The 27742-nt window shown below is 46.3% G+C and overlaps 2 protein-coding genes across 2 annotated transcripts in view; one reads left to right on the forward strand and one right to left on the reverse strand.

Annotated features, from left to right (window-relative positions):
• PHKA2 (phosphorylase kinase regulatory subunit alpha 2) overlaps positions 1-5201 on the forward strand; it is a gene marked incomplete at its 5' end in the record, with an annotated part of 42799 nt that extends 37598 nt beyond the window's left edge. The window contains 3 exons of the mRNA XM_084262624.1: positions 1165-1218; positions 3401-3617; positions 4516-5201. Coding sequence (XP_084118750.1) covers positions 1165-1218; positions 3401-3617; positions 4516-4670 — 426 coding nt within the window. The 3' untranslated portion in view covers positions 4671-5201. The remainder of the gene's footprint in view (positions 1-1164; positions 1219-3400; positions 3618-4515) is intronic.
• A 4821-nt stretch (positions 5202-10022) lies between these two features.
• The window catches only part of PPEF1 (protein phosphatase with EF-hand domain 1), a gene marked incomplete at its 5' end in the record, with an annotated part of 34236 nt that continues 16516 nt past the window's right edge, over positions 10023-27742 (reverse strand). Inside the window, 11 exons of the mRNA XM_084270614.1 lie at positions 10023-10362; positions 10795-10879; positions 11697-11860; positions 12818-12924; positions 13542-13684; positions 14328-14513; positions 15945-16145; positions 18629-18778; positions 19228-19264; positions 20769-20935; positions 25648-25694. Coding sequence (XP_084126740.1) covers positions 10166-10362; positions 10795-10879; positions 11697-11860; positions 12818-12924; positions 13542-13684; positions 14328-14513; positions 15945-16145; positions 18629-18778; positions 19228-19264; positions 20769-20935; positions 25648-25694 — 1484 coding nt within the window. The 3' untranslated portion in view covers positions 10023-10165. The remainder of the gene's footprint in view (positions 10363-10794; positions 10880-11696; positions 11861-12817; positions 12925-13541; positions 13685-14327; positions 14514-15944; positions 16146-18628; positions 18779-19227; positions 19265-20768; positions 20936-25647; positions 25695-27742) is intronic.

Consider the following 27742-nt stretch of genomic DNA (forward strand, 5'->3'; position numbering starts at 1 on the left):
TCCAAAAAAGTCTTGAGATGTCTTGCTGGCTCCTCTGAGCTGTGTGGCATTCTTAACGTATATTTGGGTTTGTGTTTTTCTAAGTGAAAAGTGAGTCCTTGCCAGCACCTTAGAGATCAGGGCTGTGGAAACGTGTTGAAGAAGCTCTCAAGGAAGGAGGAAAGGGGAATCATGAGCTTTTACTCATTTCAAAGTGATGGTGTACCTGTTCCTCTTCTTTGCTGACAAAAAACAGGATTGGGCATCTTGCAGTACCCAGCTGGTCATTTTTCCCAGTTGGGAAAAACACCCATCACCAGCTGTGGTTGGTTTTAGTTGTCCTGAAACCCCTCATGCTGAAGCTGTTGGCATTGATGTCAGACAGGAGTCATCTACCACCTTGTGGCTATTTGCTAATGGGGTCTGTCAGTAGATGAGCATCACTTCTGTCCTGCCCTCCCGTAATAGCTGGAGTACTGGAATGGGTTTCTGGCTGATAAAATCAATTGTGCTTATTTAAGTTGTTCTTCAGTATTTCATTCTCCAGCTCTCTTTGGAGTGTTCATAAAAGCTCTCTCTTCTTTGTGGTGGGCTTTTGTACCTCAGGTACCCAGCCGGGTCGCTCCTCAGGCGGCCGCCTGACCACTGAGGTTTTGCCGCTCTTCTCTGGGATAGCGCTTGGTAATTCTGCCACCACCCCTCCCTCGTGCTGGTGGCCCGTCTCCAAGCACCACCAGAGTGTTGACAGCCCTGAGCTGTGGTGCCCTGGGCCCAAAACACTTAGCTAAGTGTTGTTTTAGCAAACATGAACGATCGAGTCTCCCACTGGAGTGGTTTGTTGCCGCGCTTTGCAGTATCTTTCACTTCTGCATCCGCTTCCGCAGAAGGTTCTCATTGATTTGTTTCCCCCCTTGGTGTTGCCTCTTGCTGTAGTGGCTCTTGAAGTACTTTCCTCCCCTTCAGCAGCTGGACTGGAGCACAGTGTGTTCTCTGCCTGCTGCATCAGGCAATTTCTGATGTTTGCCAGGTTACACAATGACTTCTTCAGCAGAGGTGAAATAGTATTTTTAGCAGGTCTTGTTGTTGTTGCTTGGGTGTTTTGTGGATGTTTGTGGGTTTTTTTAGCTGAAGCCTTACTTGCAAGAACTGTAGTTTCTGTTCACTGCCAAAATGTTGTCGTTTCAGTGCCACGGTCTGTCCATTGATGGGTACGTCCTCCCTTCCTCAACCACCAGAGAGGTACAGTAAAACACCAGTGTCTTTTCAAGCCCTGTGACTGAATGTTCGGTTTGACAGCATAAGATGTGTTGGGGGGCAGCTGCTGTGGCAGACCCTTGGTTTGAAGGAGGTTGCAAGATCATAGAGTCATAAAATGGTCTGGGTTGGAAGGGACCCCAGGAATCACAGAGTTTCAACCCCTTGCCACAGGCAGGGCCACCAACCTCCAGGCCTGGATCTACACAAGGTTGCCCAGGGCCCCATCCAACCTGGCCTTGAACACCTCCAGGGATGGGGCATCCACCACCTCTCTGGGCAGCCTGTTCCAGCACCTCACTACTCTCTCTGTAAAGAACTTCCCCCTAACATCTCATCTAAACCTTCTCTCCTTTAGCTTTAACCCATTCCCCCTTGTCCTGCCATTATCTACCCTTTTTTAAAAAGTTGATTCCCCTCCTGTTTGTATGTTCCCTTCAGGTACTGGAAGGCTGCAATGAGGTCCCACTGCAGCCTTGTCTTCTCCAGGCTAAACAAGCCCAGCCCCCTCAGCCTCTCTTCATAGAGGAGGTGCTCCAGCCCTCTAATCATTTTTGTGTCCCTCCTCTGAGCCCTCTCCAACAGTTCCACATCTTTCTTGTATTGGGGCCCCCAGACCTGGACACAGAACTCCAGGTGGGGCCTCACGAGGGCAGAGTAGAGAGGGACAATCACCTCCCTGTCCCTGCTGGCCACCCCTCTTCTGATGGAGCCCAGGATACCATTGGCCTTGTGAGCTGCAAGAGCACACTGCTGGCTCATGTTAAGTTTCTCATCCACCATGACACCCAGGTCCTTCTCAGCAGGGTTACTCTCAAGGAGCTCTTCTCCCAGTCTGTATCTATGTCTGGGATTCTTCCAGCCCAAGTGCAAGACCTGACACTTGGCAGTGTTGAACCTCATTAGGTTCACCCGGGCCCATCTTTCCAGCCTGTCAAGATCCCTCTGGATGGCAGATCTGGACGTTCCCTCCAGAGCTTCTGCTGGGGCTTCCCCAGGGCTGTGTGGATGAACTCCTGTCAGGCAGGCCTGTGAGTCAGGTGCTGGCAGGTTCCCCCCTCTACCCCACCTGCCCCCTGCACACCTTCACTGGCCCTGTTGTCAGTGCTGGAAAGAGGGTGAGGGGTGGCACCGCTTTGGGCAGGGGGAGGGGGAAGCACAGCCTCGTTGGAATAAAGCAGCTGCTTGCTGCTATGGGAGCTGGTGTATTTTGGCGTCACAGTCTCAGTAGTAAATACCTATTAAGGATGATTGTTTCTAACCAACACTTTGACTCCATAACCTTTCTGTGTATTTTCCCCTCAGTTGGGCTGCCCCTCTGTCTTCAGGCTCTCTAGTTTCAGTTGGGAATTCACACCTATAAAAGAAACCCCTGCGAACAGCAGTCCCTCAGCCCCAGAGAGGTGCTGCTGTGCCTGACGCTGTTTACCGCCTGATTCCCTCAGATCTGCCCCTGGCTTCCTTCTCCTCTGAGGGACAGTGGTAACAGCTGAAGAGAGGAGCTGGAATTTTCTGGCACATTTAAACCTTCCCTCCCATCCCCGAATGGAAAGCTTCACTTATCCCCGTTGTGGAGATAAACAGGCTTATGTTTTTAGCCCGTCAGACCTAGGCAGTGCCTAATTTTGCTGTTTAAAGGAGTGAAAAGAAATGAGCCCAGACCTCCTAAGGCAGCAGCAGCCTTTCACACAGCCTCCCCGCAGCACCGCCAGCACCGGGGAGGCCGCGCTGCGAGCCGCATAGCCCTCTCTCTGCGTGCAGAAGCCGTCGCTGTTGAGCAGGTGGCTGTTCTTAAAACTCAGCGGTGGTTTTGGCTGTGCAACCAACCTGCGAGGCCAGAAAGATACTTACAAGGCAGAGCAGCGCGAGGAGCAGAGAGTTACTTTGCCAGCTAAGCATCAGCAGTCCTGTGTGTGTGAGTAAAACACGCGTGTGACGGGCTGCGGGGCCGAGGCAGCCTTCTGGAAGCTGCGTGGCTGTTGGCAGGATCGGGGCCTAGCGGCACAGGAGGGTCTGTAGGTGCTGAAGCAGCACAAGCTGCTGTCCGCTCCGGTCAGACCGCCCCTGGGCGCAGAGAGCAGCGCGTGTTCCAGTGCTTGCAGGATGTGGCGAACGAGGCTTCTGGGTTAGTCAGTTTTTTCCTTCTGTTTCCCCCTGAACTTGGCAGATGACCCCCTGTGAAATCAAGTTTGCCGTGCACGTGGAGTCGGTGCTGAACCACGTGCCCCAGCCCGAGTACCGGCAGCTCTTGGTGGAAGCCATTCTGGTTCTCACGTTCCTCTCGGACATCGAGGTGAACAGCATCGGTGGCATCATCCACGTGGATCGCATCGTGCACATGGCCAATGACCTGTTTCTGCAGGAACTGGTGAGTTCAGAGGGCAGTGGAGTTTGAACACTGTCTCCTGCTCCTTTTTCTTAATACATGTGGTGGTGGTGGGCTCAGTTTCTATCCCATCCACACACACACACACACCCCACCATGCTTTACCCCACAGTGACAGACCACATCACTTAAGCATCATTTGGAAAGCTGACAGAAGAACTGTGTGAGATTTAAAGGGAATAAACTTACGGTGGCTAACAAGCTCTGAAGTGGGTAGATTAAAGAGAAGTTGTGCTTTACCAGAGCGTCAGGAATTACCAATATTTGAGTGTTCCCACCTGCCCTCACCCCAACAGACAAGGTGTGTGAAGTCAGAAGGCTGCTGGGGGACCTCATTGCAGCCTTCCAGTATCTGAAGGGAGCATACAAACAGGAGGGGAATCTACTTTTTAAAAGGGTAGATAATGGCAAGAAAAGGGGGAATGGATTGAAGCTAAAAGAGGGAAGGTTTAGATGAGATGTTAGGGGGAAGCTCTTTACAGAGAGAGTGGTGAGGTGCTGGAACAGGCTGCCCAGAGAGGTAGTGGATTCCCCATCCCTGGAGGTGTTCAAGGCTGGGTTGGATGGGGCCCTGGGCAACCTTGTGTAGATCCAGGCCTGGAGGTTGGTGTCCCTGCCTGTGGAAGGGGGGTTGGAACTCTGTGATCCTTGGGGTCCCTTCCAACCCATGCCATTCTATGATTCTATGGTTCCTCACTTCAGCTGGCCCAACCGAGTTGTGTGGGTGCTGTAGTAATGCCAGTCAAGGCTTTCACGAGGGAAGGGAGAAGCGCTTTCGGAATGCAGCGCAGAGGCCAGATTGTCACGTCGCTGTGTTTCTCCAGCAAGCGAGCGCGCAGGCCTGACTCCCCCTACTTCTCTGCTTGTCTCTCTGCAGAAGGCGTTCGGCGCTACAGGCAGCATCCTGGAGAAGGACGTGGCCACAGGGATTTGCCACTTCTTTTACGACAGCGCTCCGAGCGGGGCCTATGGCACCATGACGTACCTGACGAAGGCCATCATTATTTATTTGCACGATTTCCTGCCTAGCACGGGCTGCGCCGTGCAGTAAGGGGTGCCTCGCGCCGGAGGGAAGGCTCAGCAGCCCTTTCTCCCCGTGGCCCCTTTCATGAACCTCTTGTTTAGCTGCTGTGTGTACGTGCGCCGTGCGCTACCTCAGCGTCTTGCGCTGGCCGTCGTGCTACGTGCACGCCTACCTGCGGGGGGGGGGCAGGTAGGTGGGATTTGGCCTGGTGTGATGGGAGCGTGTGAGAAACACCAAATACCCGGGGTTACTCCGCCCCAAGTGCTTAAATGTAACTCCTGTTAGATTAGCAAGAATGACAGGGCTCTGCCAAGGGGAGAACAGATGACTCCATGGAGATCAAAAGGCATAATAAATGGGGGGAGCTGCTTCTCAGGCAGAAACTCTCCCAGCAAGGGAAGTGGTGGAATTCATGAATTCTCCTCCTGCTGCATGTAAATGCACAGCGGTCTGAGTCGCTAATGCACGGAGAGGAACACCCAGGGAAATGCAAATCAGAGGAGCAGGAGTAGCTCGGAATAATAACCAGGTGATATTTCTAATACATGTTTATCCCGAGCCTCGTCTCGTTTGTATCCAGTCAGCACAGGGCTAAGGCCAGCAGAGACAAATGTCGAACGATGGCGACTAATTTGAGGGGACCAGCCTCACTTGGGAAGCTGTGTGTCTCTCTCTAATCTGAACCAAATGGCTTCCTTCCCTGCATCCCCAAGGCTTCAGAGGCACAATCTCCAGACTTCAGCATCTCCGAGGTGACAGACAGTTTCATGCCTGTAATCCCCTCCTCTGAAAGGAGCAAGATAAACCTCTTCCACTCAAGCACCTTTCCAAGTCTCCTGAGCCCTTCCCCTGCAGATAGCCTCAGAATGGCATAATTTACGCCCTTCAGCACAGCGCTTTGTTTGTCTTTTCTCTTTTATGTTTTTTTCTCCTTTTCCCTTTTTCTTTTTTCTTTCCTTCCTTTTTTGTTTTTTTAATCTGAAGTCAGGCTTGTTGCATGTACTTAGGGAGGGGCTGCCTAGCATTCTCCCTTCAGCTGGCTCCCAGGTTAGTGCCTGCGCCTTGAATCTGTCCCCTGGGAACCAATTTCGGCGGCCGCAGAGCTGTGCCGTTTCTGCAGGATTCGAAACCCCCTGTACTGTAACAACAGAACTGGGTCGCTGTTGAGAACGAGCTCCCTGGTTCCTGTTTTATACAGGCACGCAGAACACCTTGCTGAAGGGAGGGAAATAAACCCCTGTCTCACTTGCCAGTCTCTGGCACCTGAACTCTTTGGGGAGGGTAAGCACCCGCCAGCCGTGCCACCCCACTGGCTGTCCCTCTGTGGAGATGCTGCTGCTGCCTTAATGATGTCTGGCTCAAGAGAGCGAAGCTGCAGGAGGCCCCAGGAGGTGATGTTGTGATGTCTTTGCAGAGACAAGGCGAGTTAGGCACTTCAGGACCCAGGAGCTTCTCACAGGTTGCTTGGAGGGGCACTTGCTGTGTCAACCCCCATGCAGACTGCAGCCTGCTGAGGGGCCAGTAGGGAGCTGTGGTTCAGGTACAGTTGTGGAGGTCATTTTACTGGCACAGTGCCTCTTTTGTAGGGTTTTGCCTTCAGGATGCTTGTTTGCTTTCTCCTTTTCCCGTGCACTCTGAGAGATGGCTTTGCTTGTTTGCCAGCAAATGAAAGTAAAATCTTTGGTCTATTCTGAGCAGACAGAAGTGACAGCACTGGGTGTGAGCACGCAGGAGCCTGTGTGATGGTTTCCTGTTCTATCCGGTATCATACAACAAGGCTGTAGTAGCAGTTACGTTTGCTTTTCTTGCTGAACCCTAGGCTGTGAGAAATACAAGAGGGTTTTCCCTCAGACTCTGGTTGGTTTGGGTCTTTCAAACTTACACACGGTGTGATCTTGTTTCCAGAAACAGGGAGCGTGATGAGCATGGTTTTAGCTTGGAACAATGGAGCCTACAGCAGAGCACAACCTGCACACCCCTTGACTCTAACTGCGAGTATTGTTGGGGTCTTGTATTTGCAGTTGATAGTATGCCCAGGCTTTGTGATCATCCTGTACAGCTGTCGTGGGGACTGCGGGCACTTGGAAAGCATTCACGGGGTAATTTGAAGAGTTGAGGTAGCTGGTGGTGAAGGCTGGGATCCCGAAATGCGGCACCAATGGAAGGGAAACTTGTGTTACCCCTGGGTCAGGCGCTGCTATGTCACTTAGCCCAAAGAACCTTCCAATTGGAGTTGCATTTTAGTGCAAACCTAATTAGGCAATTAAGGCTTTATACAGACCCCCTGCTGTGCTGAGGCCCAACCTGTGTGTGTGTGTGTGAAGCTGCCACAGCGCGGAGCTGGCGCTGGCGGTGCTCCCAGTTAAAACACGTGACGACTTTGCAGTTTGTGTGGGGCTGAGCTAATGGCAGAGGCTCGACGTGGCCCTCAGGCTTCCCAGGGGAGCCGGCAGCGGGTGACTTGGCCAACTTGAAGCCCCTGGAAGCTCCCCCATGGAAAGGTGGCACAGGCAAACAGGTACACCCTGTGTCTCTCAGGGCATGAGGGAGTTACAACAGGCCCGCCCCAGAGCTGTGCTTTCCAGTCTGAGGGGCACAGCTGGCACAGGCGGTGTGTGGCTGTGGGGACAGAAGCACGGTGCAGCTTGGGAGGGGCAGGCAGGAGTGCCTGCAGGCAGAAATGGGGCTGCTGGGGGCACTGGCCAAAATAGTGAGCTGTGCCCTTACTGCACATTGGCCGCAGTCCCGCTCCCCCAGGCCAGCACGCGCCCTGCTCCCTGCCTCACGGCTGTTGCCTTCTCCCTGCTGCCATGCAAAGGACAGGAGTTTGTCGGACTAGATGGATCAAAAGTGGCGTTAATCCTCCTCAGCTGCTGTGCCTACGGGTAGATGTGAAAACTTTATGGTTGGGGTCCAAAATTTGTCTGGCCTCTGTCCTGCTAATTGTGGTCTCCAGGAAGGAGCCCTGCCTGCTCCTGGGAGGCAAAGGTGAGCTGTGCAGGCCCTAGCAGCCCCCAAAAGGGGCAGTCGCTCTCTGACAACCCAGGCTGCACCCCTGTGGGCATGGGGCACTGCAGGACTGTCACCCCTCTGGCAGCAACCAGGGGCCTGAGCAAAGCAGGAGCCTGGGCCAGTCCAGGTCCAACACTGGGCCCTTCTGGGGTGGTCTGGGGGCAGAAGTAGAGTTGTCCAGGAAGTGGGTGAGAGAGATGCCATCAGTGGTGACAGTGATACATGTAGGGCAAGAGCTTGGGCGCTCCACTGTGGGCTGAATCAGTCCCTGCTCACACACAGCTCACTGCCTGCAGTTGTAGGACCAAGGGGACAGGGGTTATGGAAGGAGAGCTGCAGCACACACGGTTTGGATGTGAGTACAAGTAGCAGGGCTCTTCCCCGCTCCCAGTCTGAGGCTGGCATGGCTTTTATTCCTGGAGTTAGATGTTTTGTGGGTACTCTCCTTGCCACCCCCCTTCTTCTTTTAGGGGTAGGGGGCTCCTGCGTGCCCCTAGCAGCTGGCAGGAGCTAGCTGCTTTTTGGCTCTGTGACTCTGCTTCTCTCACACCTGCATGCTGCGTCCCTGCAAGGCTCCCGCTGCTGGCTGAGGAGTGCTGCCTTGAGACCTTTCCTTTACACCTCCCCTCTGGCAGCCATCCTGCAGGGTGAGCATCCTTCAGCTCCACGCTTCAGCAGCTTGTGGTCAGAGGGAGGCTGGAGGTGGTGGGCTGTGGTTCTGCACTCCCACGTCTCATTGCACACCCCGGCTTTGTCCCCTCTCCCAGGCCCTGGGGGGCAGTGAAGGAGGACTCCAGAGCTGCTCCATCCCATGCCAACTTATCACTTTGTGCCCACAGCCAGGGAACTGGTGGGAAATCCGACCACACACCGTGGTCTTTGTCCACCTTAGCTGGAGCCTTTTGTCACTGCCGGAATAAGGTGGGACTGGTCCTCAGAGTCCACAGATCAGAACAGATGCTAACATCAGACATTCACTGTGACCCATGCTGTTACAATTTCACTGCAAGTGTTGTTTGCACTGCTATTTTTCTTGTCCCCTCTGGGGACACACTGGAAGTGTGTGCACGTTTATTCATCCATCCATCCCTCAAGTTATGAAATACTTCATGTAAAGCATTTTGTGTTTAATTGCAGCAAATAAGGCCTAGGGAAGACCTGAAGCTTGGGCTGCTGCTGCATGCTGTGATGAACTGGAAGGGTGTTGTGGTTTGGTTTTTGTACTTCCAACACCGTTACTAAATAAACCCCAGCTATTTCACTTCGCCTGTTTTACATTGTTACAATTTAAAGCCAGGCTAGGCTGGAACCTTCCCCCGCCCAAAGAGCACCTGGCACGCGTGTTCATGAAGGTAATGCTGATTTCAAAAAGCTCCTGAGCTGGCTGCATGTCAGGTCAGCATGTTGCTTTCTGAGTGTAATATAACTAAGAGAACTGGGTCCACATCCCCCAGGTCTCCCCCATGGACATGGTTGGGGTAGTACTTGCAGGACTGGGAATACAGGTTTCCAGTCTGGGGGGAAGCCAGGGACACTGGACTCTTCCATCTTGCCCTGTTCCAAACAGGCAAAGACTTGAAGCTAGAATTGTAGGCAAGAATAGTCAGGTTGGCTGGTGTCAGATACTCTGTAACCCCTGTGGTCTCACCCGTGTCTCTGTTCTGAAGCAGCCAGGGTAGCCCTTCAGGAAATGCGTGTTGCACTCAGGTAGGTGTGGGATACCCCAATGGGGACCAAAAGACACAATGCTTTACAGGTGACTCTGAGAGCTGAAGCTTTATTTTGGACGTGTTGTACGTTACATGAGATGCTGTGGCGTTAGCGTTCAGGTGATGGGTTATGGCTGTGTATCTGCTTCAGCCCCAGCAAACACAGGGAGAAGCAGCCAGGGGCAAGAGGGAGTCTTGTGCAAGTGTAAAGCCTCCCCAGCTGTGAGCCTTTCGGCTGTGTCTGTAAACCTGAAGGACGACAGTCAGGAGCCTGCGCTGGTTTAATGTCACTGTGCCATGCAAAGGGCAAGATGAAATGCAGACCTACCCCTCTGAACTAGACGGCAGTTCCTCCCCGTTTCCCTCTCCTGGGCTGGACAGACCACAGCAGGCCTCTGTCATGGTGCTGTGTCCCCAGGAGAGTGGGACACATTCCCTGCTGCTATCACTGCTCACTTGCAGCTGTTGCTAAGGGCTGCTGAAAGAAACACGCCAAAGTTTCTCTTCCTGCGAGGCTGCAGGTGCTGAGAGAGTAGATGGGGAGACGCCACAAAGGTGAGGCACTGGAAGGTACTGATGCAACAGTGATACGGTCATACTACAGGTAGCAGGTTTGCATCTCTCCTGCCTCGTTACTGGCAGGTATGTATCATCCAGAGGAGCTAAAGAAAGGCTTACACAGTGACTGCAGTGCTTGCTGTATAGAGCAGCCAGTTTATTATTCATCTGGAAGCTGGGTTCCCAGACAGCTTATGACTAATGAGGGGAAGGTGAGCTTCCATGCCAGGAGCTTCTGCTTTTTCATGAGTTTGCCTTTTTCTCTAGTCTATGGACCACGTGAAAGGCCTCTAAAAATTCACTGAAGTCAATATAGCCATCTTTGTTGTAGTCTATGCTGAGGACTAACTTGTCAAGGGATTCATCATACATGTCATCGATGCCCAGGTGAGAAGTGAAGAGCTTCCAAGTCTGGCCAAACTCCTCCAGAGAAATCAGACCTGAAGGAGACAGACAGCACCTTGCTTTTCCCCGTGCTGGCTTCCCTTCCTACAGACGCACATGCATGCATACTCCTTTGCTGCAAGGAAGCTACCTGCCTACTGAGGCGTGAGTCTGGGGTGTGATTTCATGACCAAAGTACTTCAGGTAATGGCCTAATGCTTTCAGCAGTGGAACTGAGAAAGCAGCTGACAGAGCGGAAGGGAGAAAAGTCCCTGACAGCGTGAAGCCAGTGCTGGAGCTGGGAGATGTGAGAATCGCTTCTCGAGTTGGGTTCTGTGCTCTGGCCCTTATATGGTTACAGCCTGGCTGCTTAAATTAGTCCTGACGAAACTGGGAAAATGACATCACCTCTGGGTTCTCTCTATATAGAAACCTCAAGGAGGAAACACAGTGGGGAAAGATGACTAGCCTAAGCTACCTAGACTTACCTGAGTGATCTTTGTCTATGATGTTGAAGATGATTTCCAGATCCTTTCTGTATCTGCACAGCGTTTCCGTCAAAGCTGGCTGCACCTGGGTTTGAAATCCCATACAGGAAGCCGTTCAGACCAGGGTTGGAGCTGTTCGAACCCACAGAGCATGTACTACCCACATCCATGTTTCCACTTCTCCAATGTTAAAAAAAGCCCCAAACCAAACACCCCAGAACCTTGAGTTCCCTGGAATGATACTTTGTGTTTTGCCCTAAGCAATTATCAGCAAAAAACCTGTCACTGTCAGATGGTGGGGCAGGGAGGGAAGGCGCCCTTCACACCTCCTACCTTCCGTCATTATTTGTGGAAGGAGGGATAATCTTGGGGAGGTGATGTATCCCGCACACCCAGACAGAGCTTGCGCTGTGCATCCCTTTACAGGAGCGGTGCGGACAGCCCAGTACCATGCCGCCATGGGGTAAGCAGGCTCCAGAAGAGACCTTGGCTACCATTAAACATCTACACATCCATCTGCAAGTGCAGCTCCCTCCCCCAGGTGCCTGAAGTGGCTCCGGAGCACTTTGAAAAGCTCAGCTCAGGGTGTGGGGGTTGAGCGCTCTGGGTAGGTTTTGTCGCATCTTCTCAGCTGCGTTGTCTAAACGCCCTTGAGAGTCAAGAGAAAGTAAGAGGCAGTTCTGGCATGTGATTCATCCAACCTATTTTAAGCACCTACCTTAGCAGGGACTGACGATGTGTACCCTAGCAGCACTCATTTCCCTCCAGTGACTATAAAAGGAAGCCCAGCAACTAGTTCAGCTGTAGATGGCTACCTGATTGGCCAAACCCCTGTCATACGCCTCAAGTCACACCAAAAGCTGTTCCTCCAAAATCTGCAAGGAGGCGTTTTCCCTCCTTACCTCTTTTATAGGTTGACCTATTTTCAAATCATAAAAACATGACATGAAGTCAACTTCTCCATCTGGGTTCGTCTGTGCCAGCTGAGGCAGCAGCATCCTCCAGGGCAGTTCCAGCTGTAGGACAGACTCCATGGCCGCAGCCCAGTCATTGACAGAAATCTTGCCTGCCAGGAAGGGTCACATCATGGTTACAAGTGGTACGCGACACAGCACAAACCGGTCACCAGCAGCGTGCCTTCTGCTGTTTTTAAGAACAGTTGCAAAACACACACTTCCCTCCCGACCCTGGGATAAAAACCCACACAACAGTGAGCAGCAGGGTGGGATCAGGCATTTCCATAGGGCCCTTCCAGCCTTGACAACCTTGTGATTGTACTACAGTGTTCAGCATGTTTCAGTACCTTTTAAGAAAACCAGTACTTCAGATTTGAGCTGTGCTGCAACTAGACAGACACATGTGTCTGAAAGCCCAACAAGGCAGCAGTTGTTCCGTGGCCAGAAAACCGGTAGCATCACAACTGCCCTTTCAGGGGCACAGATGACAACCCAGTCACATTAGATGCCATCATGAGGAATATCTGTATTTCTGTTAGGAGTCACCAACTCCATGCTCCAATGTAAAAAGTTCATGTATCAACGTACTGCTGCCTTTTCTTGAGCTGATGGGTGTGTCTGTGCCTGCTAGTGGCATGGCCAGTCAGCCTTACTCAGGTATCTCCCAGGCTCAGAAGATGAACAGTTCCCCCTCACCCAAGACCTGTTCCCTGTCTGGCATCTTCTGAAAACACTCGTAAGTGAAGGTGGTGACCTCTGAGCTTCTGGAGTTGTATTTGTGTGCCTCCACACTCTGCCCAACAACAAACACTGCTTCCTTACTTGCCAGTGTGTTTCAGTTGTTGACTACTTCCTACTTAAAGCTTCCCTCCCTCTCAAATTGTTTTCTATCCTCCCCTGCGGAGAGGAAGGATATAAGATCAACCAGCCTCTGCTGCCTCCAGCCTTACACTGCAGGCAAGACCCCTCTTCATGGGGCTTGTCCTCTCTGTCTCCCCCCCCCCCCCCCCCCCACCCAGGGAAGCTGTTTTCCCCATGCTGGCAACTGGACGGAGAGGTGGTGTTACCTGTGCCCCTGGGGTCATACTGTGCAAAAGCACTGGTGAGTTCAGGCCTGTGAGCATAAATCTTCTCTCGCAAGGACTTTAAGGCAGATGATTCAATTGTACCCACCCTAGGAGGAACAACAAGTGCAGAGCAGCTCATTAAGGGCTTTAAATCCTCTAGCATTTTATGCTTCTCAACGTTCATTATCACATTCTTATATCCTTTAACATTTAGTATCTTTAGGGTCATCCTACATGACAACACTGGGGGAGGGGAACCCAAACCAAACAAAGCCCCATAAGAATAAGCTGAATTCCGAGGTAATCGAGTTTATGCAGGTAATTCTAAGCTGCTTTGCTTTAGTAAATCTGACCACGGTGCCAGGCATGGCAAAGCTGTCATGATAAACTTTTTGGACTCAATTCATAACAGGATTTGTCCAGATTAATGCTGCAGCCTTAAAGCTGACCTGACAGGCAGGCACAGGCCGGTTACAAGTCCCTGGCAATTGTCTGTCTTACTGCTTACTGCATCTAATTACCTTTGGGAGTTTCTCAGGAAACCACATTAGAGCACTTCGAACATGTTTTGTCTGCTGTATCAATTTCTAAATTGTAAAATAGAAAACCAAGGCAAACCAAGGAAAATAGATGGCTATTCAATTACTGAGTCCAGCTAGAGATCCCTGGCAGGTACTCACATGCTAAGGTAGCCCAGCCCACTGCATAGGACAGAGCGCTTTACCTCTCCCGAAGATTCTGCCTGCGTGTGTGCTTGCTGACTCGGTACTGCACAAACCGTGGAACCAGTTCAGGATTCAGTTTGATGTACGCTCCCCGGTTGCTCCCCTCTTCGTAATAGTTAGAGGCAGAAAATATAGTGATAACCTGGTCACAGGAAACAAAGAAATTGGGCTGGATAGAACAACCCTTCTTGAGGCTGATTTCTGAAACTGAGCTTAGAAAAACGTCTGGGTTACAAAATCATCTCCATATAAACCCAGAGATCAACAACTGTGTTGTTCACCAAATTGCTTGCACATGCTGAGCCAGAGTTCCAAGCCTGTGTTTTTGGCCTGTCATAGGGAGACCTCAGCTCAGAGGGCAGCGTGATGTAACACATTGTTTAACAGAAACTTTTCTAACAGAGATCTGGTTTTCAGGATTCTTGTTGGCCTCCTGATGCAGCGTATCAGAAAGCAGGGCCAAAAGAGAAATTATTACATTAAAAGTCTTCTAGAGCCCTAGAGCATCTCTTGCACTATATTTACACATAACTCTCCTCAGGGATTTTGTTGATGTTCATTTGTTTTCACACCAATAATAAGCCAGTCCCCACCTCCCGAAGCTGTAAAGAATTTTGTCAGAACTCCATAATTTGTTCCAACATCTGTCTAGCATGTAATTCCTCCAACCCCATTTTAAAGGAGTTGCTTTTTTTATTTTTGTTAATTAACTTTGCAGACAAATCTACTGTGGATGCACCTGTGATATTCACAGGAGAATTCTAGTTTACATGGCAGCATCTTACCTTCCCATCATGACTGATCTCATAACCTTCTGGTTTGAATTCATGAGACCTGATGAGCATTTTCAGATTATACCTTTCAAACAACTTGGCAGTGACATCAGGACCAAAGTAACAACCTCCTCCTCGACACTTGTTTGGTGTACAGCCATTTTGGCTTCTTGGGTCACTCCAGAGAATATCAAGGATCTATAAATAGCAAATTCAAGGAAGTGAGGATGGTTAGTAGGTGAGGATTGACAGGATATGGCTGTCTAAAGTACTGCCTGTGGCAAAAGCCCCACAGTACAGGGAGAAAATACACCTGAGCTAAGAAGCAGGTCTTGTGTTTTCTTCCTCGGTCTCAGCAGGGCATTCTTTGGGGCTGAGACTTTGGATGAACTTTCTTCAAATGAAATACCACTTCAGAAATGAACCTCCTTTTACAGCTGAGATTTTCAGGCTCGGGTGGGCACATCAGGAATGGTACCTGGGCTATTTCAAGGACAGCAAGAGCTGCTGCCTTCACACGTAGGTGTGAGAGGAATTTTCTGTTGCCTGGCACAGACCTGCTAATCACACGGGTGGGTGGTTTTACCTACACCAAGCTCAGAAGTGCCTGCTCTGAACATGATAATAGTTGCTTTTGGCTTTATTGTCTTTGGTTAGCTCATGGATCAAACCAAGGTTTGACTATTATCATTGTAGCCAGCTTCAGACATGAGGATGACTTACCACGATTTAAAGCCACCTAGCCTAGTTAATTCTGGGCAGTAGCAAATATGAGGCAAACTGTGTTAGTGTAAACCTCACCAGAAAAGGTTTACATTAACACATTCTCCTTCACATCTGTGAGCATGACTCAGTGGATGCTTGGATGGCTGGGGGAGTGTCAGATTTGGGGGGGGGGGGTTGCTTGTGCCCATTTTGTTAGTTTGCAGGTCAGATGTGTATCTTGGGAAATCACATTTTCAAAGGTGGGTTTCCTTCTCAAAGAACAAAACTCTCTGACCCTTAAAGGAGCTGTCTGAAGAGAAACACAGAAAAATATATCTATATAAAACCCTTTTTGAGCTTCTAAATTGCTATTCATATAAAGATTTTCTAACTGTCACAATTTATTAAATTACAGTATGAAAAGAGCTCTGTATTGCCTCTATATTTAAGAGGACATGAACAGCCAGGGCACAAAACCTTCCCACTCTTGAGTAATCAGCCTGTAGGTCTCAGGAGTTGGGGTTTTTTTGGACATTCAGGTACTAAAACCACAGCCAAAAAAGGTAATCACTAACCAACAATTGCAAAGTCTGACCTAGTTACACTGACAACCGCGTATGTGCCAACAGATCCAACCACACGAGGGCATGCAAACACATCTCATACTAAGCAGTTTCCTCCTAATGTTCAAGAAAAGAAAACACTGGGTATATCGTACTTGTGAAGTAAAAAAAAACCACAAGCCTTTATTGCCAGGTCTACAAATAGCATCTAAATAGCTAATAGCTAGCTGGTAAACTCCCAGGAACGATGGGTTTCTTACCAAGACACAGTCACCTCGGACTCAAACACACTGCCTCAATAGAGCACCTGCCACATTAGTGCAGGAAGGGGGTTTGGTATTCAGTCTTTGGTTTCACCTACTTGTTTCCATTCCTTCAGGGCAAGGTCTGGAGCCATGTTTGAGCCGGGAGGCTCAGGGGAACCCGATGAAGAGATGTGTTGTGTTTTCCCTGCAATGCTGTGGTTGTCAATGTATTTACTGGGTCTGGTTGTGGGAATGCTCTCCTTCACTGGATCCTGTCTGACTCTCATGGACTTTGGTGGTCGCATCAAAGATTTCAACTTTAAAACAAAATAAATTGAAAGAGTTACCAGAAGATAAAGGTGATACAGTTTTCAGCTGAAAGGCACATCAGTTCCCATTTCCTGTGCTCAACATTGAACTCTCATGTCTCAAACTCACACCTTAGGTGGAAGCTGCAAATGTTTGGCACTTGCAGAAATACTGCTTTATATTTATCAGCAACCTGTCTCTTTGGACCTGCTCTCATATTCTTATAAAGACACACTGGCTCATTCCAAGCTGCAGTCAGATGTAAGGTCTCACTACACAGCAAGTAGAGTCTGGGCTCAGGGATGACACTTAAATGCCCAGCTTCACTGAAAACTGAAAATACACATGGATACAGGACACAGAGCTGTTGGAGTGAGTCTAGAGGGCACAAAGATGACCAGAGAGCCGGATCACCTCTCCTTTGAAGACAGGATGAGAGAGCTGGGCTTGTTCAGCCTGGAGAAAAGAAGGCTCTGAGGAAACTTTATAGCAGCCTGCCAGTACCTGAAGGTGCCTATGGGAAAGCCGGAGAGGGACTGGTTACAAGGACATGGAGTGACAGAACAAGGGGGGGATGGATTAAAACTAAAAGAGGGCTGATTTCGATTAGGTATCAGGAAGAAATTTTTCCCTGTGAGGGTGGTGAGGCCCTGGCACAGGCTGCCCAGAGAAGCTGTTGCTGTCCCCTCCCTGGCAGTGTTCAAGACCAGGTTAGATGGGGCTTTGGGCAACCTGGTCTGGTGGAGGGTGTCCCTGTTCTGATACAGTCATATGCTCTAGGTTAATATGGCTAAAATAAGTGGAATATCATGAAGATAACAGTGAAACTGATGAAGTATTAAATCAGGCCCCTTTACTGTTAAATCAATTTCTCCAAAATGTATGGGCATTTGCTTTCTTGGAGCTATGTGGTATGGCTCCATGAATGCCCATTCTCCAGGGAGTAGCTTCTCATTTTGGATTTTCTCCTATTTGGTTCATTTGCAAAACAAAACAAAGAAACCCCAAACAAACCAACCCAACAACAAAACACCTGCACACATATTTCCCAAATTCTACACTTTAACAAAGAAAAGGACTGATGCAAAACAAAATGCAAACCACTAGGTTAATCCCCAGTGCACTGACCAGTATTTGAGACCTGACAGTTGCCACCTGTACCAATTAAAATACATCAGTCGGCCGTGAGTGATACCGCCCTGAGTTGTGAACCACACGTGTCTCATTAGCAGCGATCTCCTGTGGCAGCAACTTTGACCTGCTACTTCTGCGTTTCACAGGTACCACCTCTGTAACACACTGAGCCCAGCCTCGGTGAAAGCGTGGGCACAGTTCAGCTCAGAGTTAAGACATCAACATCTGTAGTTAAGCAACCAATTTTGTTATAGAGTCATCTAGCCAACTGAGCCTAGACTCTGATGACCAGAAGTACCCAGTCCTTTTTCACCTCTTTAGGAAACAGTGATACACCAGACTGTGCTGTAAATCATGTATTTCTGTATTAGAAAGCATGAGGATGAGTGAAATAGCTCTAGATTCCACAGACACTACACAAAGTCGTTTAAAGAGACCTAACTTGTGCGATGTGGGATGCTCTACCATGTCTGTGAACTAGCATGAGGTGGACAGATATGAACCAGGACTAAAGGTTGGTGGCGGAGACCTGCAAAGAAGACTTTCTCTAGAGGCAGGCAGGGGCCAGAGGGGACATCCCTAGGCTGTGGGGTGCTTCCATGAATAGGACTGGAAACCTGTGTCTGAGAACTTGTAAGATCTAGATCCCTACGAGGTCTCCCGGATCTCCACTAATTGTAAGAAACCTAAGCATCCCCCCTCAAAAGCGGACATCTAGATTTGGTTGGTCTAAATTGAAGCCAAATCCCACACCATCTCCCACTGATTTGAAAGAGCTGGTTTTACTCATCATTTCAAGGAAAAAAAATGGGTGTTTGTTTCTTCCAAATCCTTGAAAAGCAGTAGTTCTTAAGGCCAGGTTGTGAACTTTGATCCCACTGGAAAGGCCCTCCCACATGTGCAAAGCTCATCTGCTGCCAAAGGAAAGCCTTCCAGGTAGAGAACTTCCACCCACACAAGAGATGGCAGATGTACAACCCCAGAACAAAAGGCAATGCTAGAAAGATGTGGCTAGATTGGTTTTGAAAGTGTTTAGAAATGCCTGAGAATTAAGGACTTTTCACACCTTCTGGCTAATTCGTCATCACTGCAGGAAGGAGTTACCTAAAGTATTTTTAGCTATTTTAAAGGCAAAATACCCATATTATTTTACAGCAGCCAAACAATTGGCTCCCAACACCTACTGAAACCTTCCTTTCTAACCAGTTATTCCAAAGAAAAACAAGATTCTTTTCTTCCTTATGCGCCTTATACAGCAGCCATTGTCTTTCCTAATGCCAACAAATTGATCTAAGCATTTGTACTCTAAATTTTTTTAAGAAAACAAAATTTCCCTCTCATGCATATGATCTCTTACCTTACTTCTCTCAAGTGCATTCAGGAAATCCAAATCCGTGGTGTCTGAAATCCCTCCGTGTAGAATAAGAACTTTACTATCAATTATAGTGGCGAGAGGAAGCCAGCTAAAGACGTCTTGCAGAAGACACAAAATCTCTTTCCCATGGTCCTGTAAAACACACTCATAATAGATCCCATTTCTGGCAGATTCTGTTGCTTTTAAGTTCAAGATATTGCTGGAGTGTCTGCCACAGTCTGTATGAACAGTTCTGTCTGACACCCTGAACTGCAACACAAACATGTTCTGGTTTAGGTTGAGTTGATTGTCCCTACAGCGTTAATGTTGGGGTTTTTCATGCTCACCTCTTTTTGTGTTCTTGAGTCAACTTATGGATGTTATTTATTTCATCCCATAGATCTCAGAGCATAAAAACCTAACACTTAAAATTGTTTTGTCAGTCATTCTCCCTACAATCCAAAATAGATCCAACTACATTACTTAAGCCATTCTGTACGACATCTAAACAAACAGTCGGAAGTTTCCTTGTTTACACAGGTTTCATTTTACATGTGCAAGACTACAAGGAAAAGGTATAGGGGAAGGAAGAGGAACCTTACCTTGTACTTCTTGGAAACTTCTTTTGTGAAGCCGTATCTGAAAATAGGACAGCATCATGAGCTGGTTTTCAGTACGCCCCTTCTGCATGATTTTCTACACTACAGTGTTTGCCAGGAGTTCTCTATTCCCCTTTTTCTCTTGCCATTCTGCCTCACCCCAGTTAAAATGTGCTTTCTTCTGCTCTGTCTCCAGAAGTAAATTAAACTGATTTATTGTACATATAAAAGATCAGGAACAGAATCCAGACCAATAATTATTTAGTGGCCTTTTTCCCATCTAAGCAAAATAGCCTAGCAGTTTTACCTTTCAGATACCAGAGATCTGTTTCAAAGAAACCTAACTGATGATGGACAAAAATTCCCACAAAAATCATTCAACTTTATTAGACAATGTCATCTACTATGTCTTTTCCCTACAAGGTACAAGGATTTGGATACCTCGTTCTTTTAGCAGCAAGGTATCCTTGGTGCAAGGGGCATTTTCACAACACCCTACCTCTAAGCTTTCAAATTTATTGATGTGCAGCACTGCTAATCAACATGCCCAGCAAAGAGCCACACACAGGAATACAGCTGTGCATTCCAAAGCACCACAGACTTAGTTAATGTTTCACACCGCTTTGGGTGGGAATTTCCCCCCCTTGCAGATAAAGTAACTGATCTAGGTTTATGTTTGTTTTATTAAATTATTTGCTGGAAAAGGAAATATCATGTGAAACTGATTCTCCTATGTGGATGATTAACGGGATTTGAACATGGGCCTCTAACCTAGGTTTATGCCCTTGTTAAAACAGCAATATACTCTGTATGCATCAATAATAGATGGGATACAACAGGTTACCCACCAGCCAGTCACACCAAGACTTACTAGGGCAGCTTAGAACTGTAGAGACCATGATTGAGGAGTTTTTCTCTTGTCTGTGAGGTGACTTTGTCTACAAGTCACATTTTCACTGCAACTAGACACTGTCTGTGCTCACTCCCTTGGCAGTGTCGTACAGCTGAGTACAAATGTCTGTATTAGAAAGCAGTGTCCTGGCTGTTCCCACATTGGGGCAGACTGCCACCTCCCAACTAACAGACCTCCACTGTGTAGAAGCTAGGCTATTTACAAACCCCTAGTGTTTGGGAAGTGACATCATAGTCTAAAGTTAAGTGAAATATCAGCTCCTTGTTTACTGGTTCCATTATATTATGTCTTTTGCCATCCTGTGGAAAAAACCAATGCTTTAACTAAAACATCACCCTTCCACCTATCCCCTTTCCCCAGATTTGGTACTCTGGAAACTGCACTAAGCCGATTGACTTCAATGGATTGTGATTAGGGCAGACACAAGACATGACCCCTGTTCAAGTGTCTGTGCCCTGAGGATGTTCTCTGTCCCCCTCACACATCTTGAAGATTCAGGGCTATACCTGAATACCTAATGAAACGTTATTTCTGTTTCAGAGTCTCACAGTGGCTAAAGTAGCGTTCAAAAGCTCCAACACTGCTAGTGAAAGGCCAGATACACCCTCCCCCAGCACCCCTTAAAATTTACCTCAGGTTCATGATGTAGTCTTCATGGTTTCCCCTATTCAAGTGTAAGTCATTGGGATAGAGAAGAAGAAATGCAAACAGAATTATAAGTATTTCCATGGAATTTTTCCCTCTGTCAACAAAATCACCATTGAAGATGTAACGGTTTTGTTCTGAAGGCAAACCATTCTGCAGAAGGAGACAAAAACAGTATTTAGAGACTCTGCTGTGCTACTGCAATAAAGAAAACAGCATTTTAAATGACATCACGCTATTTGAAAATCTGAAAAAAGATCCTTGCATAATACAGAGATGTAAAATACAGCATTTCTTTATTTCCACTGCTTAGAACAAAACCCTCCATATCAGGCAACCTGTATGAGCCATCAGAGAAGAGATGACGTCTTGTCCTGGTTTCAGCTAGAATGGAGTTAATTTCCTTACTGGCAGCTGGTGTAGTGCTGTGTTTTGGATTTAGGATGAGATTAACGTTGATAACACGCTGTTTTGGTCATTGCCAAGCAGTCAAAAAAAGACTTTTTGGCTTCTCACACTGGCCTGCTCACAAGAAAGCATGGGGTTGCCCAAGAAGCTGGGCAGGTACACAGCCAGGACAGCTGACCTAAACTGGACAAAAGGATATTCCATACCATATGACATCGTGTTCAGTATATAACTGGGGGACTTGGCTGTGAGGTGGCATGGCTCAGGCACTAGCTGAGTATCAGCTCTGGGTGGTGAGCAACTGTGCCATGCATCACTTGTTTAGTATATTCTTATCTTATTATTATTATTAATTTTTCATTACTATTATTATTCGTTACTTTAACCTTTCTCTTTTCAGTCCTCTCCCTCTCCCACTATGTGGAGAGGGCGGGGGGGGAGTGAGCAAACAGCTGTGTGGTTGTGTTAGCTGCCTGCCAGTTTAAACCACAACACCCTGCTAACTGTTCTTACAATGCTGTCTCTAATCCTTTCCTCTACCTATTCATCTGAAAGGGACCAATAGGAACATTATTCTTGTAATAAAATCTACTTTTCTGTTAATACAACTGCTGCCAGGAAGATAGGCACTTGCAAATAGAAGGGAGTCCTTAATTTTGAGTGGAAAACAAGTAATCTGTGAAAAATTATCTTCTGACACAAGTCTGAAGTGCCTTACATTTCCTTACACAGTGAGAAAATGGATTTCATATATTTACATTGTTTGCAGTATATGCTTCCAAAACTGATGAGAAACACTACAGTCCAGAGGACATAAAATCTTAATACAGAACCCTAAAGAACTTGATAGTAGTTGCTTTAATCCTGAAGGCACTACTGGTCTTTTACTCACATTGTACTTCTCCCTCCCCTCAGGGCAAAGATATACTTAAATGCTCACACACCTGAGGGGCTGTACATACAGGTGTTTCTTATTTGCAGAAGAACTTTTTCACAGTGAGGGTGACAGAGCCCTGGCACAGGCTGCCCAGGGGGGTGGTGGAGTCTCCTTCTCTGGAGATATTCAAGACCTGTCTGGACACCTATCTGTGCAATATGAGCTAGGGAGCTGCTTTGGCAGGGGGGTTGGACCCAATGATCTCCTGAGGTCCCTTCCAGCCCCTATGATTCTATGACCGTATCTTCAGAAAAAATAAGATAGAGTAATGCTTTATTATGAACGGTGACTTATTAAAAGCTGGTATTGTGAATTGATGGTGTGTTTCATTAGATTGGCTATCAACATGTCAACGAGTGCCGTCAGCTTACACAAAATACAGCAGCAATTATGTGTAGATTCATCATTTTCAGTCACGAGTATCAGAAATTCTATTTCAATTTTAACTTGCCAGAAAAAAGGAGACCTTTGTTTTCACAATTGGCATGCACATGAGTCATAAATGGGACATATACAAAGACTCATTACAACTGTGGAAGCCACTCTTAATGCGTTTGTCAACATTGCAAGAAATCCCACCTCCTGAATGTATCTACTGCATCAATGTCCAGCACTTCCTATGTTCCTATGGCATTCCCTGGTGTATTGCCTTAGCAGGTTTATTGCAGGATACGTGATTTGGTCAGAGACTCAATTAAGCATTTAATGTGAATCCACATCTTTTTTGTACCAATCCTGCACTGTTATGTTGGGATGCAGTAGTGGATCCTGGTCTCCTGATCCCCACAGTGGCACAATCCTGACTGCTGTAAACATGGCTTGCTTGGGCCTTCCCATAACGCCTCCCCAGCTCTCTCCAAGTTAACTTAGAAGAGGCATGTTGTTACTCTGTGCTCATGAGAGTGGCAATTTATGAGACTCTGCTAATGCAGTGGGTTGTAGTGGTTTTAAAAAAACAAAGGATGCATTTTGGGACTGGAAGAGACAGGAGAGACTCAGTGGCAGCTCCTAGAAAGATGAATTAATAAAAGCTTTGCCTTAAAATCATCAGGCATGTGAATCACCAGTGGACTGTCAGTATACACACAGCCACTCTGTAACTGCAGTCATCATGAGAAGAGAGATCTACTGAAGTGCTGTCCAGACTCATCCTTTTGAAAAAGCTTACCCACAACTCTTAGTTTTAAATGAGAGTTTCTTTTGGACTTCCAACTTCAATGTGACATTTTAGTTTTGGTTCACACTCATGCAAAGCTTTTATTTCCTTTTCTGTGGTTTCAACCAACAATAAGAACAAAACTAAATTAAAGGCTTTTGCAGCCTCTGACATGTCAAAGAGTCAAACAAGGTCCTCTAATGATTAGCAGCTTGCTGCTGGGCACTGTTATTATATCTGCTGGGATAGTGATTAATTAACTTCCGTTTGTCATTTGCTTTTTCTAGTGCTTCAGGCTACTTCTATTCACAGCATCCATTTAACAATCTAACTTAGCAATACATAATTTAAAATTCAGGGGTTTCAAGGAATTTCAGGAAATGCTGTGATTTAATGAAGATTAATGCACCGACTGAATGAACCTTACAAACTGGCTATTGAGAAGAAAGTAATTAACTTAGGCTTGCTCAGACCAGGTTTAAGATTTATACACACTGTTACAGCATTGTATTGATAAGCCATAGATTGCTAGTTTCTGTGTGCTTGCTGTTGGCAGTTTGTGAAAGTGCTGAGATAAAAGTTCCCTGTACAGAGCCTGATGCTCGAGGCACCAGGTCTGCATGCAGGCCTCCAAAAAGCTTCAGCTGCCATTCCAGCTCTGCACAGCTCTGAGATCACTACACTCTTTTGTGGCACTGTTAAGGATTGTACCCTCTTGTGTAAGGTTACGGGTGGTTCATACTAACTTGGAGGAAGAAATCCCTTCCAACTGAAGCAGAGTTAGGAAAGCAGAAAATAATGGATCCCAGAGGCTGACTGGGTTCACTGCTCAGCTGAGTAAACTGCTCAGAGGGGACAGAAAAAAACCTGCCATTTAATTTCCTAATAAATAACAAAGCAGCTCTATGGTGTGCTCTCTTATTTTCTCAACCACTTTGAAATGACAGAAGATTTATCAGTTGCGTTTTGTTTGGTGGAAGGACTCCCCATGAAGCTTGACAGGGAAGGACTGGGGGTAAATTCTAGTCCCTGTAGTCAGTGGGAGTTTTGGCTCTGAATGTAGTCCTTGCTTACAGGATTTTGCTTAGGGGTTTTTTCCTCTTTGTAACATCTCATGAAAAAGAATCATCTTCTGTTTATTCCAAAAGAGTAAAATTCAGGCTGATTGCAGTTTTATATATACCAATTTCAGAGCATTTACATTAAAAACATTTCTTTTCCCCATTCCAGGTTCTGCATGTAATACCAATTTGCATCACATTCTTATTCCAGCTAAAAGAAGGAAGATTGTCTAATCGGAATAACAGCTAAAAGACTGCAAACCAAGGGCCAGCTAAACTGGCCTTAGCTTTTCCTATTAATCTGATTGATCCGTAAGAAAAGCAGAACTCTGTAAAAAGGTCTTGATTGTACTTCAGTAGGCTTCAGATATGCACTTGGGGAAAAAAACAATCAAGTTTCCATTCAACCAGTGTCAGATAAAGTGTAATTGAATTGGGTGAGGGGTGGGAGAAAGGAAGGAATTACATCATTTAAACACCTGGTTTAGCTCGCTTCAGTCTCCATTCAGTGCAGAAGAAAGTATAAGGACCAGACATAAACCCTTTCCCCTTCCCCTCAGAAAACTCAAATCAAAAGACACCATCTGCTTAAAGTAAGTTGGTGATTCATGCTAAAGATAAATGTGAAACTAAATATAGGCAGTTTCCTGCATCTTCAGTTAAATGTACAATTGTGGAAAAGAGCCTGGAGCTTAATTGTTTTCACATCAGTAAAGCAGAGCCATGCTTTTTTAACATTATAAAGTGATCAGCTGATATGGAAAGGGTACCCAAGGTAATTCCATTTTGTGCAGACTACATAATTGTTTCCAAGACTTAAAAAGCTTTTAACCAGATAGCACTCTTTTTTTGTTTCCCGTAAACAAATAATAATAAACCCCACTTTGCAGGTATCAATGGAATGCCTAAATGTAAGCTTCTGCAATTTTTCTGGAGGGCCAAAATTATCTATGGTGTAGCGTTACATCAGGAACTAAGTTAGCTCCTGATTTTAGAAGACTTTAGTCAATATGGAATATAAAACAGTGGCAGGACTCAGAGACATTGCAAGGAACCCCCCTAAGTTTTGGTTCACACTCCAGTTCAACATTTAGGAAGAGAAAGATCTCCTGGATCTCCTCCTTCACAGTGAGCAGGAGGATATGGAGAAGGAAAAGCTATGACAAAGACACCATTCAAATTGTTCCAGGATTTGTGTGTGTGGTACAAGCACTCTCTGTATGATACATCTACTGGACATAAATATGTGTTCTTATCAAGAAGTTATGAAGTGAAAGTGCTACATCACCGACTACCTACTTACCTTATAGAATATCAGCAAAAGATCATCCAGGTTTCCATGCAAGTCTCCTGCAAGAAACAAAACCAAGATTTTCTCTTTTTTAAAACTTATTTTATCATAGAGGAGGAAAAAAAACCATTACTATAAAACTGGAACTGGTTAGTCCTAACTAGTTTTCCCTGTGTTTTCCTTAGTAATTTCCCTGGTATTAGGACTAGCTAATTTTAAGATACATGCTGAAGCTGCTTGTAAAATATGGCAATTGGATACTTAATGTATAATTGTCTTGCATAATGTTTTTGTCTTTCCAGCTGGATCTGAGGATCAGACCAGTCACATGGCCAAAGATTCAGTCAGGGAAACAGGAGTAAGATGAACAAACGTATTATGAACCTGAAAACTAGAAAATATAAGTAAAATACATTCAGAAGTATGATAGACTTCTACACATAAGTTTAAATTTACTAAGTGGCCCACTCACTATATACAGCATAACTGAACATCTGTCAGATTCAGGGCCGGTTTTGATTACTACAAGCAGGCTTTGATGGACAATGTCAAGAACTGCCCATGCTTGCATGCTTCAGTGCTAAGGCCACAGGAATGACAGATCTGTCCCTTTCCAAGAGGTTTGATTTGGACCAGGCAGAAGGGAAACACAGGATCACTGCAAAATAGCTCCCTCAGCACATGACTGAGTTTCATGCTCACAGAACTAACCTTCTCATGTCTGTGACTCACCACCACAAAGCCACAGAATGGTTTCAATCCCTATGTGATAGTAGGCTTTCACCACCAAAGAGCAGGAAGAGAGAAGCAACATTACTACCCTATCTGCACATTTCATGTGCAACTTTTTATTAATTATGAGCCTACTAAAGTCATTCTAAGGAGTCCTTCAAGCTATGATAGATTTTCATCATGTATGTAGATGCATATTTAATCTGCATTATTAATTTGAAATTAAAAGAAAATAGGGAGAAAGATACCTTATTTTAAGGAAAACAACATTTTGGGCCTATTATGTCTAAAATTAGACTTCCATGTTCTGCAGAGGAACCTTCTGGTTACAAAAGCTATTAGTTTCAATGGCAGGAAAGGGTACCTTTTAAGTGCTGCTTACTTAGTACAAATGCCATGCAAACACAAGGAGGTACGTTTTGCTTAGTAAGAACATGATGTATAGAGAACAAGTATGAGTCTATGTTTCCTTGGTTTGGAGAGCGGTTTTGTTGGTTTGGTTAACAAATGGTTTTATGCAAAACCTCATTTAAACAAACCCTTTCCTGGCAATCAAAGTAGGTACAAAACCACATCTTAAAAAACATAATTTGTTTTGCATGTGTCATAGTACTCCTCTTTATATCACTTAATTATTACAAACAGCACACACTCCTAGCTGTCAAGAGTTAATGTCACCATAACTGTTGTGTTTGGCAGCTACTGCGTTCTGTGGTGAGTCCGGACACTGCATCCCTTTATCCATAATTTACAAAAAGCGTAACAAAATAGACAGGCAATGAGCTCTCAGTTCTTTGCCTTGTGACACATCACATCATTCTGCAAGACTAATTTGTTGGTTGTGTAAAGACTGATACATCCTCTTGGGTCCCTTTAGAAATGAAGGTTTATTATAATTTCAATTTATTCTAGATAGCCATGCTGTCAATGAACGTCTTGTTTGCCACGTCTATTAAGCTCTCATTAAAATCATTACTGAGTAATCATTATGGCAGTAAAGTCTTTTTCCAGTAAGGGGAGAAAGCAGTGAGACTTGCAGCCAGTGATCAAAATTCTTGGTGGCATTTTAGAGATAAAAGTGCAGGAATATTTAAGCTCCACTGCAGTGTTAGCTGAATTAATACTGACTCATTCAGATCTGTTTAATGAGAAAAGAAAAGAGGAGGTGAAAGACTAAAATATACTTAGTGTGGCTCAGGAACCTTATTTTTTTGTTTGTTCCAATGTATGCATTTGTAAAAACAAACAAACAAACAAAAAAAAAAAAAAAGAAAGAAAAAAAGGAAGAGCATCAAGAACTTTCTTATTGTGGCAAAATTTGGAAATGTATGTATCATTCTCTAACCACTTAGAATCTCACCCCGTAGCCCAAAGT

This window comes from Gallinula chloropus (assembly GCF_964237585.1).
Source record: "Gallinula chloropus genome assembly, chromosome: 1".
Classification (NCBI taxonomy): domain Eukaryota; kingdom Metazoa; phylum Chordata; class Aves; order Gruiformes; family Rallidae; genus Gallinula; species Gallinula chloropus.